Raw genomic sequence first — 14,708 nt, 5'->3', positions numbered from 1 at the left:
ACTCTGAGGACTGTAGCTGAGGACTGAAGAGTTGGGGAATCTCATGTAAAGCATCTTCATTTGGCCATGGTTTTCACGCCTGCTGTGTGCTGGGCACCAGGGCTGCACCGGTGGGCAGGACCGGGCAGCGGGGTATGGATGTGTGTGGGTCGCTGCAAAGTTGGGCTCTTTTTCTCAGTCCTTCATATACTCATGCATCTGGAGGTGCAGTAGGGGCCTCAGCTCTTGGCTCCAAAAGTGCTTATCCTGCCGGAGGGGGGCGGGGGCGGGTGTGTGTGTGTGTGTGTGTGTAAAACAATTCTTTCTTGGACAAATGTTTTATTAAATATGTATTGTGCCTATTTTCTTAAATCCCTTCAGATGAGGTTTTTATGTCATTTTATGAATTTACTGAAGGAGTCATGTTTTCTACATGTCTTTCCAAAGTTTCTAGGGAAGAGGGGTTTCCTTTCACTCACCTGAGAATGGTCTTTAGCAACATCAAGCAGCAGAGGGCGCTATAATTCAGGAGATGAAGCCACAAAACATAGTTCATTGATGTATTATTTTTTAACGTGGAAGCTGTGGAGATGCTATATACCTCCTCTGTGAAAGCATATAGCAAGCATCTTTGTTAATAAAGGTTAACTGCAGTCTTTTAAAATTTGTATCTTGTCTGAAATGAAAGGAAATTAAGATACTCATGGGAAACAGTCACGTAAATATAGGCAAAAGTAGGCTAGGGACGTTTCCTGGAGTACTTCCAGTCCAGAACTGGTTCTTTAAGACTGTAAAAAATGACTGGCTATTTAAGGTCATAGATCAAATCAGCAGAGGACATCATGTGCTTTTCATGTAAGCCTGCTGGTAGGAAAACAACTGGGGGAAAATGGGACTTTTGCTCTTTGATGGCTGAGAAACATCGAGATTGGATGTTTATGTTTCCTAGACATGAAGATGAGAATTTTTTGTGGTCCTAGGTTCTAATGAATTTTTCGTTCCTTGGTATGTGACTAGTTTTGCTGCATTTCCTAGGACCCCACCGAAAAAGGGTTACTGTGGAATAGAGATATTGAAGACTTGAAACTTCCAAGAGTTCTAGATGATAGGAGTATGGTTAGAAGGAAAGGAAGAAACATAAGACTTTCTTAACTTAGAAGGCCACTAAGCCTGTTTAGTTAGTTATATGCCAGGGAGTTTTTGTTGTTTTTTTCACCTTTTAAAATAGTTTTATTGAGACACACTATATATATCATAACATTCACCCACTTAAAGTTTAAAATTCACCAACTTTTAGATTGTTCATTGCTCATGTATAGAAATGAGGAAATGTATAGAAATACATTTGATCTTTGTTATTGATCTTGTATTCTGCGTCCCTATTTGACTTGTGGATTAGTTTTATTATTTTCCAAGTAAATTACTTAGAATTTTTTATATACAGCATCATGTCACCTGCAACTTCTTTACCTTTCTCTCCAATCTGGATGCCCGTCCCTCTGTCCGTCCATCTGTCCTCCCTCCCTCCCTCCCTCCCTCCCTCCCTTCCTTCCTTCCTTTTTCTTAATTGCCTTGATTAGAACCTCTAGGACAATGTTGAATAGATATAGTGGGAGTGGATACCCTTGTCTTGTTTTGGTTCGTAACAGGAAACTTCGAGCCTTTTACCATTAAATGTGGTGTTAGCTGTGGATATTTTGTAGATGCCCTTAACAGGTCAAGTGGGTTCCCATTTGCTCCTAGTTTGTTGAATATCTTTATTATGTAAGAGTGTTGAATTTTTTCAAATACCTTTTTTGCATCAGTTGAGATGATCATTTTGTCCTTTATTCTAAGTGGTGTATTCCATTGATTACTTTTCAGACGTTAAGCCAACTTGTGTTCCTAGGATTTTTTGCGTCTATATTCACAAGGATTGTTGATCTGTAGTTTCTTTTCTTGTGATAACCTTCTTGGGTTTTGGTGTCAGAGTAATAGTAGTACTGGCCTCATAGAATGAGTTAGGACATGTGTTGTTGTTTTTTTTGTTTGTTTTTTGTTTTTTGGAAGAGTTTGTGGAAGATTAGTATTAATCCTTAAATGTTTGGTGAAATTCAAAAGTGATGCCATCCGAACCTATCCTTTTCCTTGTGGGAAGTTTTAAAATTAGTAATTCAATTAATTTGTTATGGGTCTGTTCAGATTTTCTGTTTGTTTTTTAGTCCAATTTGGTAGTTTGTGTCTTTCTGGGAATGTGTCCATTTCATCTAAATTATCTAGTTTTTGGTCAAACAGTTGTTCATGGAATTCCTTTATAATCTTTCAGTTTTTTCTGAGGTTGGAATTGATGTCCCTCCTTTCATTTTTGGTTTTGGTAATTTTATCATTTCTCTTTTTTTTCTTAGTCTAGCTGAAAGTTTGTCAGTTTCATTTACCTCGCTGCCCACTTTTAAAATTGTGTCAATGATAATAATTTACTTTCCTTTCCTTTTAGGATTGATTTCTTTATCCCAGGAGTCTCTGTGGTTGGTGGGTTCTCAATATGCTCCAGCCCCAGACTGCTAGAACAGGAGAGAATAATAGAATTGGCAGTGAAATATACGAACCACCCTCCTGCTCTCTGGATTCACAATCAGGTGAGCAAATCTCTGTTTAAATTTGCAGATTAGGGCATGTCTGCCTCCCACGAAATTTGTGTTTGCCCATTTAACCTAAAAACCTAGGCTTGAGTGAGAAGGGGGCGTGCTCATGAAGAGCCCCCTTGCATCCAGAATTCAGACTCCAAAAAATCAAAGAAGCAGAATCTTATTGGTGCATTAAAGGTGACTCAAGGATACTTGGGGATCTGGAAATTTCTTCTCGGTCACCAGGGTTTAAGTTGAATATATTGTAGGAGTAAAACATTTTACTTTATATGTAAGGTTTTGGAAATTGGTTCTTTGTGTGTCTTGTAAATGGTAAGTCTATAAATCAGACTATTTTGTCTTAATTGTCCTAAATAAAGGGTATTAAACTATCATTCTTTCGTTATTTGGAGGGAAGACTGTCCCTGATTACATACTGCTCGTGTCCAGAGCCGAGCACCCTGTGGTGCTGCTGCCTCTCCACTTCAGCCTCCCGAGAGCTCTTCGCACAGGAGTCCAAAAGGGAATCCACATTTGCTGCTAATAACTCATGCTTCCTCAGGGGACTCCAACGCAGTCCTACGTAAGCTGCACGTTCATTCCCTATTAGAACTCTGAAAGCAAAGAGGGAGCTCAGAGCAGGTCAGTTATTTGTCATTTTAGTTTTTGACCTTAGTGTTTTCTTTACTGCCATCCCCTTCACTTCTCAATTGTGCCTACTTTATTTAACAACAACCTGTCCCACCCCAGGCATTTTCTTATCCCCTTTACCAAAAAGGAATGTACCAGTACAAATATTATAGGTACTGATAAACTGATTTTAAAATTTATATTGAAGGGCAAAGGAACTCCAATAGCTAAAACTGTTTTGAAAAAGAAGACTAAGCCCTGGCTGGTGTGGCTCAGTGGATTGAGCATCAACCTGCAAAACAAAAGGTCACCAGTTCAATTCCCAGTCAGGGCACATGCCTGGGTTGTGGGCCAGGTCCCCAGTTGGGGGCATGCAAGAGGCAACCATCTGATCGAGAGATCTCTTGCACATCAATGTTTCTCTCCGTCTCTTTCTCCCTCCCTTTTCTCTCTCTAAAAATAAACATAAAATCTAAAAAAGGAAAGAAAAAGAAGACTAAAATGGGAGGAATCATATTACTCAAATTTAAGATTAAAATACAGCTGCAGTAATCAACAGTGTGGAACACAGATCAAAGGAACAGAATAAAGAGTTCAGAAATAAACTGACACACATATGGCCATTTGATTTTTGACAAAGGTGTTAAATTCAGTGGAGAAAGGATAATCTTTTCAACAAATAGTGTTGGAACAATTGTCTATCCATATTAAAAAAATAATCTCTCATACTGTATGTTCAAGATTAAATCAAAGTAGGTTGTGGATCTAAATATAAAACATGAAACTATACAAGCTTTAGAAGAAAGCATGGGAAATAATCTGAACTTGAGGGCAGGCAGAGTTCCTAGACATGACACCAAAAGTAAGATCCACAGAAGTTTGATATATAGACTTGATCAAAATGTAAAACTTTTTTCTGCAAAAGACATTAATAATAATTAAAAAAAAAAACAAACTGTAGACTAGGAGAAAGTATTTGCAACTTAGATTTCCAGCAAAGATCTTGTATCCAGAATATTTAAAGAACTCTCAAAAATCAGTAATAAGTATAATGTAAAAAAGGTCAAAGGATTAAAGAGACACTTTACTAAAAAGGAGATAAGGATGGCAAATAAGCAATGAAAAGACTTTTTACATCTTTTAACAATCATTAGGGAAATGCAGAGTAAAACTGTTTATAGTGGGATGTCTCTATGGACCTATTAGAATGACTAAAATTAAAATTTTGATAATGTCAAGTGCTGCCAAGATTGTGGAGCAACTGTGAATCTATTGTATTGCTAACTGGAATGCAAAACGCTAGAACCATTCTGGAAAGCATTTGGCAATTTTGTATGAAATTAAATATACACTTACCATAGGACCCTGCAATACCATCCCTGGTATTTATACTAGAGATGTGAAAGTTCTGTTCATATACAAAGCCTTTATGTGAATGTTTATATCGGTTCTATTCATAATTATCAAAAGCCGGAAACACCCCAAACGTCCCTTAATAGGTGAATGGATAAACAACCTGATAGTTTCATACATCGTGTTGTTATTTAGCAGCAAAAGCATATGAACTATTAATTGAAGGCACACAACAACTTGGGTGACTCTTAGAGGCATTATGTTGAGTGAAGGAAGCTAGTCTCAAAGGTTATGTATTGTATAATCCCATTTATGTCACCTCTGGAAAACAAAAATCCAGTGGCAGAGAACAGATCAGTGGTTGCCTGCCTGTTCTCTACTGAGAGGTGGGGGAGGGTGTGAGCGCAAAGGGATGAAGCACAGGGGAGTTTTTTTGGCGGGGGGCGGGTGAGGGAACTGTTTTTTATCTTGATTCTGGTGGTAGTGACACAGATCTATGTGTTAAAATTCATTGACCTGTGCACCAAGAAAAGTTTTACTGTAAAATAATTTTAAATATAAAGGATTTTTAGATCTGTGGGGACATAAAAATATATGTTCTTCTTGTGGTTTACATGTCAAGTTGCTTGTGTTCAGAATAATCCGCAGCTGCTTGCCTTAGCATTTCCATTGTGAATGTATCCTGTCCCATTTTTACCCTCTGACCTCTGAGTCCTTCCTTCGGTGTAACCTCAGCTGTGTCATTCCTTTTTAGATTCTCTGTGGATTTTCACCCATTCCTATCTCCAGGCTACACCCTGAGTCTAAAATAGGCCGCTGGGGTGGGGCCAGCAAGGTGTTTGTGTGCCCCGTGCTTGCTGTCAAAATGAGCTTAGCTACCTGGCTCCCGGTGCCGCGAGCCCCCTCCAGTTGTCAGCCTCCCACGTGACCTGACCTGGTCCTGGTCCATAGCTCCCTGCTTGGTTTCATGCCTCATTGGCATTTCAATGAAGGAACTTATTCTTAAAGGCTGTAGAAAATCTCCAAGTGGCATTGCTTGAATGCACATCCTAATTGTAGTGCTTGCTCCACTCGGCCCAGTGGGCATTGCAGACGGCCTTTGTGAAGTCAGATTTTTCTTGGAACCATTCTCAGGTGGCTGTATTCCTCCTGAGAATTTGTCTTATTAAGCCGTTAGAGTGGACAATGGGGGCACGTGAGTGTCTGGGTGGCAGCAGGCTGCTCTGCTGGGACACGGGATAAAGTGCCATAAATGTCTTCCTTTATTTTATCTGCTTTGGCTGAAACTCCTGGCAGGGTAAAGGGTTCTAGACAGCTATTGTGCCTCTGCTCCCGTTGCTGTGGAAAAGTTGTTTATTTCCCAAGTAGAAAATCCATACTCAAATTAGATACATTGCTATGTAATTGAAGGTAATGTCCTTTTACTCACTTTCATATTGTACTATACAGACTGCGAGTCTTGTGCTCATGCTACCCTGGCAGTTTTTATTGATCAACAAAAGACAAAGATGGCTTTTGATTCTTTCCAGATGCTAGCAAATTAGAAGATAGATCTCCTGAAGATTATTTTGTCACTAAGGAGACGACAGGCTGCTTGAGTATTATCTTTCCCTGGAGCACGTTTTCTTGCCAACTTTAGGATTGAAAATACTGCGGTTTCTAAAAACAATAACCTAAAGGCTTTGTTTGTTTTCATTACTAAGCATGCTGAGATGACCATTTGAAAAGATTATTTCTCTCTCATTTTATAGTCTCTTTTACTCTTAGGTTCTTACAGATAAAGAGATCAGTGTACAGGCAAACGAGAGGGGGAGGCAGGGTACAGAAAGAGTAAATCCACTGTCATTGTTAGGCAGAGACTCTTGTATCATAAATTCTATTTTTCAGACTTGAAAGGAAGCAGTATTTCAAAGCACTTACATAGCCAGTCTAGGGGTTCCTACATTTTAATTCTTACTAACAGAATGCTCCCTTACTGCTAATTTCTTTTGTCAAAAATGAAAACCACTTATCATCCTCATGTAAAAATCTCTTATTTAAAGTAGTTAAATTCAGATTTTTTTTTCCTTTCCTCAGAGAAAGGATTTCCATTCATTTAACAGTTCTTTACCAATAAGGACCTGCTTTGTGAATTCAAATAATGTTTCATTTTTTCTTAGACTTTCTCTGAGATTAACTCTTTTTTTAAGTGATTGAGTCCCAACAACTTACAACGTCACGTCAGAAAGTACTTCCTGCGCCCGGCGCCAGGTGTGCATGCTAGAGGTCTGGTCTTCAGAAGCATGTGGTGCATTACTGCTTCTTAGCAGAGAGTTCATTCAGTTGATTTATGTCAGGAACATGTAATGGAACAAACCTATTCTCTCAATATAAATTTTTTTATTTCTAGATTCTGATGTGTTGTTTTTTTTTCAGTGACAGGAAAGAAGGAAGCAGCACCCCCAGCACTTTCCCTTCCAGACAGCCGCAGTGAACACCATACCCTCTAATATGGAGCTTAATTCTCACAAGGTGTTACCCCCAATGTGTGTCATGTAATGCCCACCACGGCCCTGTGGGGTGAGCAGGACAGGTGCGGGGACCCATTATCCAAAGGCGGCTGCAGAGGCTTAGAGAAGTAAAGGGACTCGCTGTATTTCATAGGGGCTGTGATTAAAACTCAGTCTTCCGAACCCTAGATGATGGCGTTTCTTCTCCAGACTACATGTCCTCCACTCTGTTAGATCCAATCCCCCTTTCTAGAACTATCCTGAAACCAAATCCAACGTTAATGTAATCAACACATTAAAAAAAATTTTTAAACAAATACAGTTTATTGCACAAAATTTAAGGAATTCCCAAGCACGCTTGAATTTATTTTTAAAAAAAAGCAACATGCATTTTAAAGTTATAATTTGTGTCCTGACTGGGTTGCTCAGTTGCTTGGAGCATCACCCTGTACACCAAAGGGTCATAGGTTTGATTCCTGGTTAGGGCACTCACCTAGGTTGCAGGTTCGATCCCGGGTGGGGTGTGCATGGGAGGCAACCGATTGATGTTTCTCTCTCACATCAATGTTTCTTTGTCTCTCCCTCTCCCTTTCTCTCTCTCTAAAATCAATGGACATATCCTTGGGTGAGGATTAAAAACCAAACAAAAAAAACAAAAAATAAATAAAGTTACAATTTGCGTTACATGGTGACACCTTTCCCCTGAGCAGCCTTTCACCTGAGGACTCCCTTTTATGAGGAACTGTTTAGTAGAAATGAATAACTTAAAACCACCAAGTTTTCTATATCCTCTAAAACATTACCCTGAGGACCCTGTTGTAACCTGAGACCAGCGCACATGGGCTTCCTCTGGGACGTGGACACCGGACATGTGTGAATAAGGCTGAGTGTCTCACCCGTCACAGTGCTGTCCACGTGGCTAGGGTCCCTAAAGAAGGGACATTTCTCTTCAGACACACTAGTCTGTCTTACTGCCAGAAATCTTTACATGACCACATTTAATTTTTGTTAAGAAAGATACTGGCGAAGTAGAAATGTATGTCATGGTGACTTTGCAGTAAACTTAGACCAAGAAAGGCCTAAGCTGCGAGGGGCTTAGGGAGACTCTAACCAAAACACAGGTCTGGCTGCCTGTCACAAGGAAAGCAGAACACGTGAGACAGGTGCTGGTGCAAAAGGAAAGAGGTTTATTCAGGTGCCACAACCGGGGAGAACGGCGGACTCCTGTTTCAAAGACTGTCCCCCTTCCTAATGAAGCCCCAGTTCTCATAGAGATAGGGTGTGGAGGGCTCTTCTTCTGTCCAGTTACCTTGCTGTCTTGTGGAGCTCTCAGGCCCTGTCCATTCATCGTTCTAGCTTCTGCTGCGCCCAGTGTGAGAACCTCCCCCCTGCGCCATCTCGGCCAATGTGGGGGGCTCCCTGGCGCTCCCTGACTGTCTGTGTCATCAAGGCTTTCTAATGCCCTTGGCCGCAGGCTGACTTCCTAGGGAAAAAAATTTTTTTTAAATAACATAATTGTCCAAGTGTAATACAAAGGAGAAATAAAGGGAGGTGATCCATAACCAAATGTAATGTATTTCATTATATGAACAGTTGGGCATATCTAAACCAAGAGATGAATGAGATAGACAGATGGCTTTTCCTCAGTGTAGAGTCACCAAGAACACACTGTCTACGAATGCAGATGGTACAGGTGGTTGTATGTTAAAGGACCACACACACGTTACCAACTGGGATGTGGTTTTCCAGAATAGTGAACATGCTTGGTGAAATTCCGTGTACCACAAAGTACAGTCTACATGGCAGCTACATTCTAGAAAATTCAGCCCATGTTAGATCCGTACAAAAAAGCCCACAAAACTTAGAGGTTTTTTGGTAAAATGAGTTGGAGCCTAGTCTCAGATCATGAACAAACCGGTTTTCACCTCTATATGTATGTCCCCTGGGTCATTCAGAAGTCGGAGCTGGGCAGTCCTGTGCACTGCAGGTAATGGGGTGCCGCTAAACCAGCTCTCTGAGTGAAAGAAGCTCTGATTTGTACATTTGCTGGTTTCTGTGCTGTAAACACTCCCACAATAGCTCATGTCAAACTAGCAGTAGATCCTGGCTCACAGAATTCCGGCACATTTAACCATTAGCTTGGTAGGCACCAGCTCCAGAACAGTGCTAACTGCATAGGACACCTGGCATCTCTGGCCCTGCCCTCTACATGCCAGTCGGGTTCTCCACATTGTGACAGTAAAAAAGTGTCACTGCAAGTATTCAAAAGAGCTCCCTCAGGGGCAGTATCACCCTTATGAAGAAAACAGTGCATTCAGCTCCGTGTCTGGTGTAAGTGACTTCACAGAACAGTAGGTACTTTACGTGGGTAGGTGTATGTAGTACTCACCCCCTGGTGTGAAGCCTCAGGCTTCCTGTTCTTGCTGCTCCAGGGGAAGGGGACAGGACTGAATGGTGCTGCGCGCTGGCCCCCGGCCCCAGTCTGGGGGGCAGGTCTGGCTGTGCCCTGCTGGCGACTAGAAGGAAGGGCCCGGGACCCACACTGCTCAGCTCTGATGAACCCAGGGCAGCCACAGTTAGTGGCCCTTGCCCTGTTCTACCTCTCTCAGCTCCGTGGCTTTGATCAGAACAGGAGCTCCACTCAGAAAAGGAAACTCATACCTTAGAGCTGTCCCCGGTGCCTCTTTCCACAACCCAGTTCCTCACCTACGTAGTTAACAAATGGCCAAATTACTCAAGCGAGTCTCCTTCCCTCAATACTGGAGCAGCTGTGCAGTGCAGATCACAAGGCAGAGTAGCAAATGGCCTATGTAATGGACAAGTGGGTTCAATTCAAAGGGCCCTGGGAACCTTGAGAGCAAGCTGTAAAAACAGTCCTAAAATACTGATGAAAATGCTGGAGGTAGACACAGTCAGCTTCACTAAAGAACATTGAGTTTAAGACCTGTGCTACAAAGGACTCAAGGATCTTTTCTTTCCTGCCTAGTGTACACTTGACTCTGAAGTGGCCCTGAGAGTGGGTGGAGAGTTCTTCTTTGACCCTCAGCCTGCAGATGCCTCTAGGAACCTCGTGTTGATTGCAGGAGGAGTCGGAATTAACCCTCTGCTTTCCATCCTGCGGCACTCGGCGGACCTCCACAGAGAATGGGCAGACAAAGGAAGCGGATATGAGATAGGAACAGTAAAACTGTTCTATAGTGCAAAAAATACCAGTGAACTGCTGTTTAAGGTAAGGGAGAAATGTATGTTCCATCGCTTGCTGTGAGCAAATGTGATATACTAATTGTCCGTGGAACTTTCCTTTCTCAGATGTTTTCTCTGCAATAGTCTTAAGCTAATCATGTTCAAATGAGAATTAACCAACACATCTTCCCAGGACAATTGAAACAGCTAGTGTTGAGGAGGCTCTCAGTGACATGACAGGATAGGACAGGTCTGGTGGGCTTGAACTTGGATGAACGGAAAAGTCACCACGGCCCCGAGACTCTGTAAAGAGTCAAGAGACGCACAAGCGGGCTCAGGCGTTACAGGAGTTGGTGAGACCTACATCGTTGGGACCCAGCTGGGGAAATGAAACCCCCATCAGAGCATCTGTTGACACGAAGTGCATTTGATGGAGAAGGCTTTTACTCTGGATTGCTTTGCAGCTGCAAGGATGAACAAAAGAACAGAAACAGTTAAAAGACACAAGTGTGGTCAGTGAAACTGCTGCTTAATTGCCAAAGCTTGAGAAAAAGGAAAAAGAAAAAACTCCCAGAGAGTTAGTAATATGCTTGTTAGCATATTCAGATTTCAATTAAAGCCATATAGCCCTCTGTACTCTGAATGCTCTGGCCTGCGAGGCTGCAAACAATATCTCTCTAAGTAGAGAGCAAGAGCGGCAGACGTGTGTAGAATGGGAGGCGAGGTTCGGCGTCAGTGGTTGTGCACATCTGGTTTGATTTTTTAAAATTGTAGTGTGACCAAATATGTTTGACATTCCAGAAAAATATCCTCGATTTAGTAAATGAATTTCCTGAGAAGATTGCATGCAGTTTGCATGTTACAAAGCAAACTACACCAATCAGTGCAGAGCTCAAGCCATACATCACGGGTGAGTCCCCTAAAGATATTTTGACTATCTCCACATAGTTACTTGGTGGACATGCCAGTTGGTTCAGTGTAGACGCTTTATTGTTCAGAGTCGCTGGCTGGGAATATCACTATCTGGGGAATTGAGAGGTGATTCATCATGGGACAATAGGAGAGATTTAGTTGGATTTACTTATTATATACAGTTTTCTTACTCCCCACGTTAAAAATTTATTTTCCACATTCTTTAGGGGGCCCATGCATCATCACTATAGTATGCATGCAAAGAATTTGTATTCCAGGCTTGACTGAATGATGCCATTTGCCATTAATGGTAATTTAAATTACTTGTGGTTTTCCCTGCCTGGAAGGATTTTTCACAAAAACAGTTTCTTTACTTTGCTGAAGGCAGTTTTGAATCTCTACCAAAGAGCAGCAAGTTCACGCTCCTCTCTGAAGAGGGCATTACGATTAGCTTCCCCCTCTACTTGCCGTATGCTGAGGAAACCGGAGACGTACCGTGCTGGGGTCTGGCCCCAGGTGCCAACAGGAGCCGCGGTGTGAATGACTCAAGACTGGACTCACTGAGCTTGAGTTACTGAAAATAAACACTGTTGCTGAGTTGTGGTTAGTCTTTCCTCATCTCAGTGCAAACATGTCTGGCTTAATTTGGTGTTTATTCTGTTTCTTGGTAGAAGGAAGAATAACGGAGAAGGAGATAAGAGATCATATTTCAAAAGAGACTTTGTTCTATATTTGTGGCCCACCTCCGATGACAGACTTTTTCTCCAAGCAACTAGCAAATAGCCATGTTCCCAAAGAACACATTTGCTTTGAGAAGTGGTGGTAGGGCGCAGGCAAAGGTGTCAAAGAGAAGCTTATGAGATTCACTCAGGATAGTAAGAATTTGTGTTACGTGATTTGTGGCAAGATAAATTTCCCTCTACTCAGTCTTTTTTTTTTAAGGCTGTGAACAGTGACCTGCTGGAGAATAAAAGAAAAACCACCTGACAGACTAAAATGATCAACTTTTTGCAAAGACTGCATCGATTAAACTATTTTTTACTGTATTGATTTTCTTATATTAATCCTGTTTGATTATCTCATAATGTACCTCAAATTGGTCAATATAGATTTCTATAAGTATATAGACATAGTATACTTATATTTATTCAATCATGAAAATGTGGTTCTGTGTGTGAAATAAAGGCTATCTTTAAATTATTTGACGGCAGTCTGTGTATCTTTATTGAATAAACTTATAATTTAAACACATTGTTAATAATGTTACTTTGAAAATTCTTTGTACTTTAAGACATAGTTGACCTTACCATGGCCTGCAGCCTTACTTCTTCAGACCATCTGTGTTGGGTGTGGAAACAGAAAATTGTTAGGAAAACTACCGCTTTAGAGAATTGAATACCCAGCATATTTGCTTAATGTTAAAGAATATCTGAAGTATGTATCCTAAAGAATTGTTAGTTTCTTCTCCAATGAAACCCTTTCTGTGTTCTGTGCCTTGGCTGCCTGCCTTAACTCTGTGTGTAGGAGGCAGCTTCTCGTTGGGGACAGAGGCAGCGGTGACCGCTGTGTTCGCGTTGAACCTGCCCGCCGTGGCCGGGCTGGCTGGCTGTAGAGATGTGCTTAGGATTGATTGGGGGTATAGAGCCATCTCCAAACTCTGCTTCTCCGCTTTATTTCATTCCTTTGCCAGGGTCATTTCTGGCAGCAGCAACTCCTCAACACATACTTGTTCAGTGATTGAAAGAAAGCAACTAACGTCTAATTCCTTGCTCAGCCTGGAGGAGGAGGCAGCCCCCAGGGCAGGGAGAGAGCATGATGCAGCCTGGCCCCAAGGCTGCGCTGGTGAAACTGCTGGAAAGCAGGCTGTCCTCCTTATCTTCGTTTAGATTTTTAAAAATCCGAAAGAAATCTGCGGGGCGAGGCCAGGCCATCCTTTCTTGAGAAGCAGTGTTAGGCTGAAGGCTGCCTGTGCGGAGAACACCGTGAGGGTGCGTGAGTCTGGAAGAAGCACAGATCAGTGCTGGGGACCCAGGAGCTCCAGGGGAGGAGACTCTGTTCCTGAGCTGATGCGGGAAGACAGGTAGCCACCCCCACCGCCGACCTCTGGCTGCAGGCCTCACAGGAACTTCCGGGCTTCACTGCATCAGGACATTCGGGCCTGATGATGGCCGGCAGCATCGTTCTAGCCTCTGTTTTGAATTTTGTCTAGTTTTAAGCACAGATCATTTGACAGCTATTTCCGTTTTTTTGTTTTAAACTACAGTTGACATTCAATATCTTTTTATGTTTCAGGTGTATAGCATGGTAGTTAGACAGTTATATAATTTACAAAGTAATCCCCCATTCCCTATGCTGTACTTCATATCCATGACAGTTTTGCAACTGCCAGTTTATACTTCTTAGTCCCCTCACCTTTTCCCTCAGCCCCCCAGCCTCCCCCTCCCATCTGGCAACCATCAGTTTGTTTTTTGTATTTATGAGTCTGTTTCTGTTTTATTTATTTCATTTTTTAGATTCCACATGTAAGTGAAATCACGTGGTATTTGTTGTTCTCTGTCTGTCTGACTTCACTTAGCCTAATGCCCTCTAGGTTCAAGTCCCGATAGGAGTTCAGTGGGAAGAAAGAGGGGCCACGGACCTGATGGGACCATCAGCATCCATTCAAGGCAGTGATCATCGGCGTTTCAGAGGTGAGGGGGATGTGAGACGCTCTGGCCACTCTGAGGAGCCCTGACTCATCAGTTGACCCCCAAGTGCCCAGGCTGAGGGCTGAGCCATAGGGCTGAGTACTCGAGAGCATAGGAGCAAAGCCCTGTGTGATTGAGGGACGTGGGAGCAGCAAGGGCTCTTCCGCCAACGGGGCAGAGGCAGCTGGCGGGGGTAGGGGAGACACAAGGTACGGAGAAAGTGGCTCCCCAGACCTTGCTGTGTTGGCAGTGGAGGTGCAAAGTGAGCGTCTTCAGTGCCCACGGCCTCCACACACGCGACACCATGGCCTCTGTGCCTGCTGTTGTCAAAGAGCAAGGGCCGCTTGTCCTGGAGTTCCCAGCTCTGTCATCTGCCAGTGACTCAACTGTCGCCACCTGTAAACTGCTGAGATGGGCCAGGTCATGACTTTTGCCTGTAGTTCCTTCCAGCTCTGTTGTTTCTGGGGCTTAGTGCTGAACAGTATTTCTGGTCTGCTGGCCAAGAATGTCCTGTTGCTCTTGTTCACAGAGCAGTCAAGATCCCTGGTACTCACCCTGAGTTGACTCCAGCCAGGGCGCCTTGGAATTGTTATTGTGGTGCCTGAGAATGTAGACCGGAAAGAGCCATGAGCCAGACTGCCTGGGTTCAAATCTCAGCCATGCCACTTACTAGAGAGATGATCTCTAGCAAGTCACTTAACTGCATTATGCCTCATTTTTTAATTACATGTGCACACACTTGTATCTGCAGGTGGTACTACCTACCCCATCAGGCTGTTACAAGATGAAATGTGATTTTATATACATATATATATATATACATACATACACACACACACACACACACACACACACACACACACACACACACA

General features: G+C 42.6%; 1 protein-coding gene across 5 annotated transcripts in view; it reads left to right on the top strand.

The window, feature by feature from the left end:
* Positions 1 to 12,334, top strand: part of OXNAD1 (oxidoreductase NAD binding domain containing 1) — a 32,832-nt gene extending 20,498 nt beyond the window's left edge. For all 5 annotated transcript variants that reach the window (XM_054594850.1, XM_054594852.1, XM_054594849.1 and 2 more), the window contains 4 exons: positions 2,453 to 2,594; positions 10,041 to 10,283; positions 11,039 to 11,147; positions 11,821 to 12,334. In XM_054594850.1, coding sequence (XP_054450825.1) covers positions 2,453 to 2,594; positions 10,041 to 10,283; positions 11,039 to 11,147; positions 11,821 to 11,975 — 649 coding nt within the window. In that variant the 3' untranslated portion in view covers positions 11,976 to 12,334. The remainder of the gene's footprint in view (positions 1 to 2,452; positions 2,595 to 10,040; positions 10,284 to 11,038; positions 11,148 to 11,820) is intronic.
* Positions 12,335 to 14,708: the final 2,374 nt, after the last annotated feature.

This window comes from Pteronotus mesoamericanus, unplaced genomic scaffold (genome assembly GCF_021234165.1).
Source record: "Pteronotus mesoamericanus isolate MK-2021 breed Mesoamerican mustached bat unplaced genomic scaffold, CSHL_Meso_final scaffold_54, whole genome shotgun sequence".
Taxonomy (NCBI): domain Eukaryota; kingdom Metazoa; phylum Chordata; class Mammalia; order Chiroptera; family Mormoopidae; genus Pteronotus; species Pteronotus mesoamericanus.
Note: the sequence above shows the minus strand (reverse complement) of the source record. Positions and strands in the feature narration are given on the sequence as shown.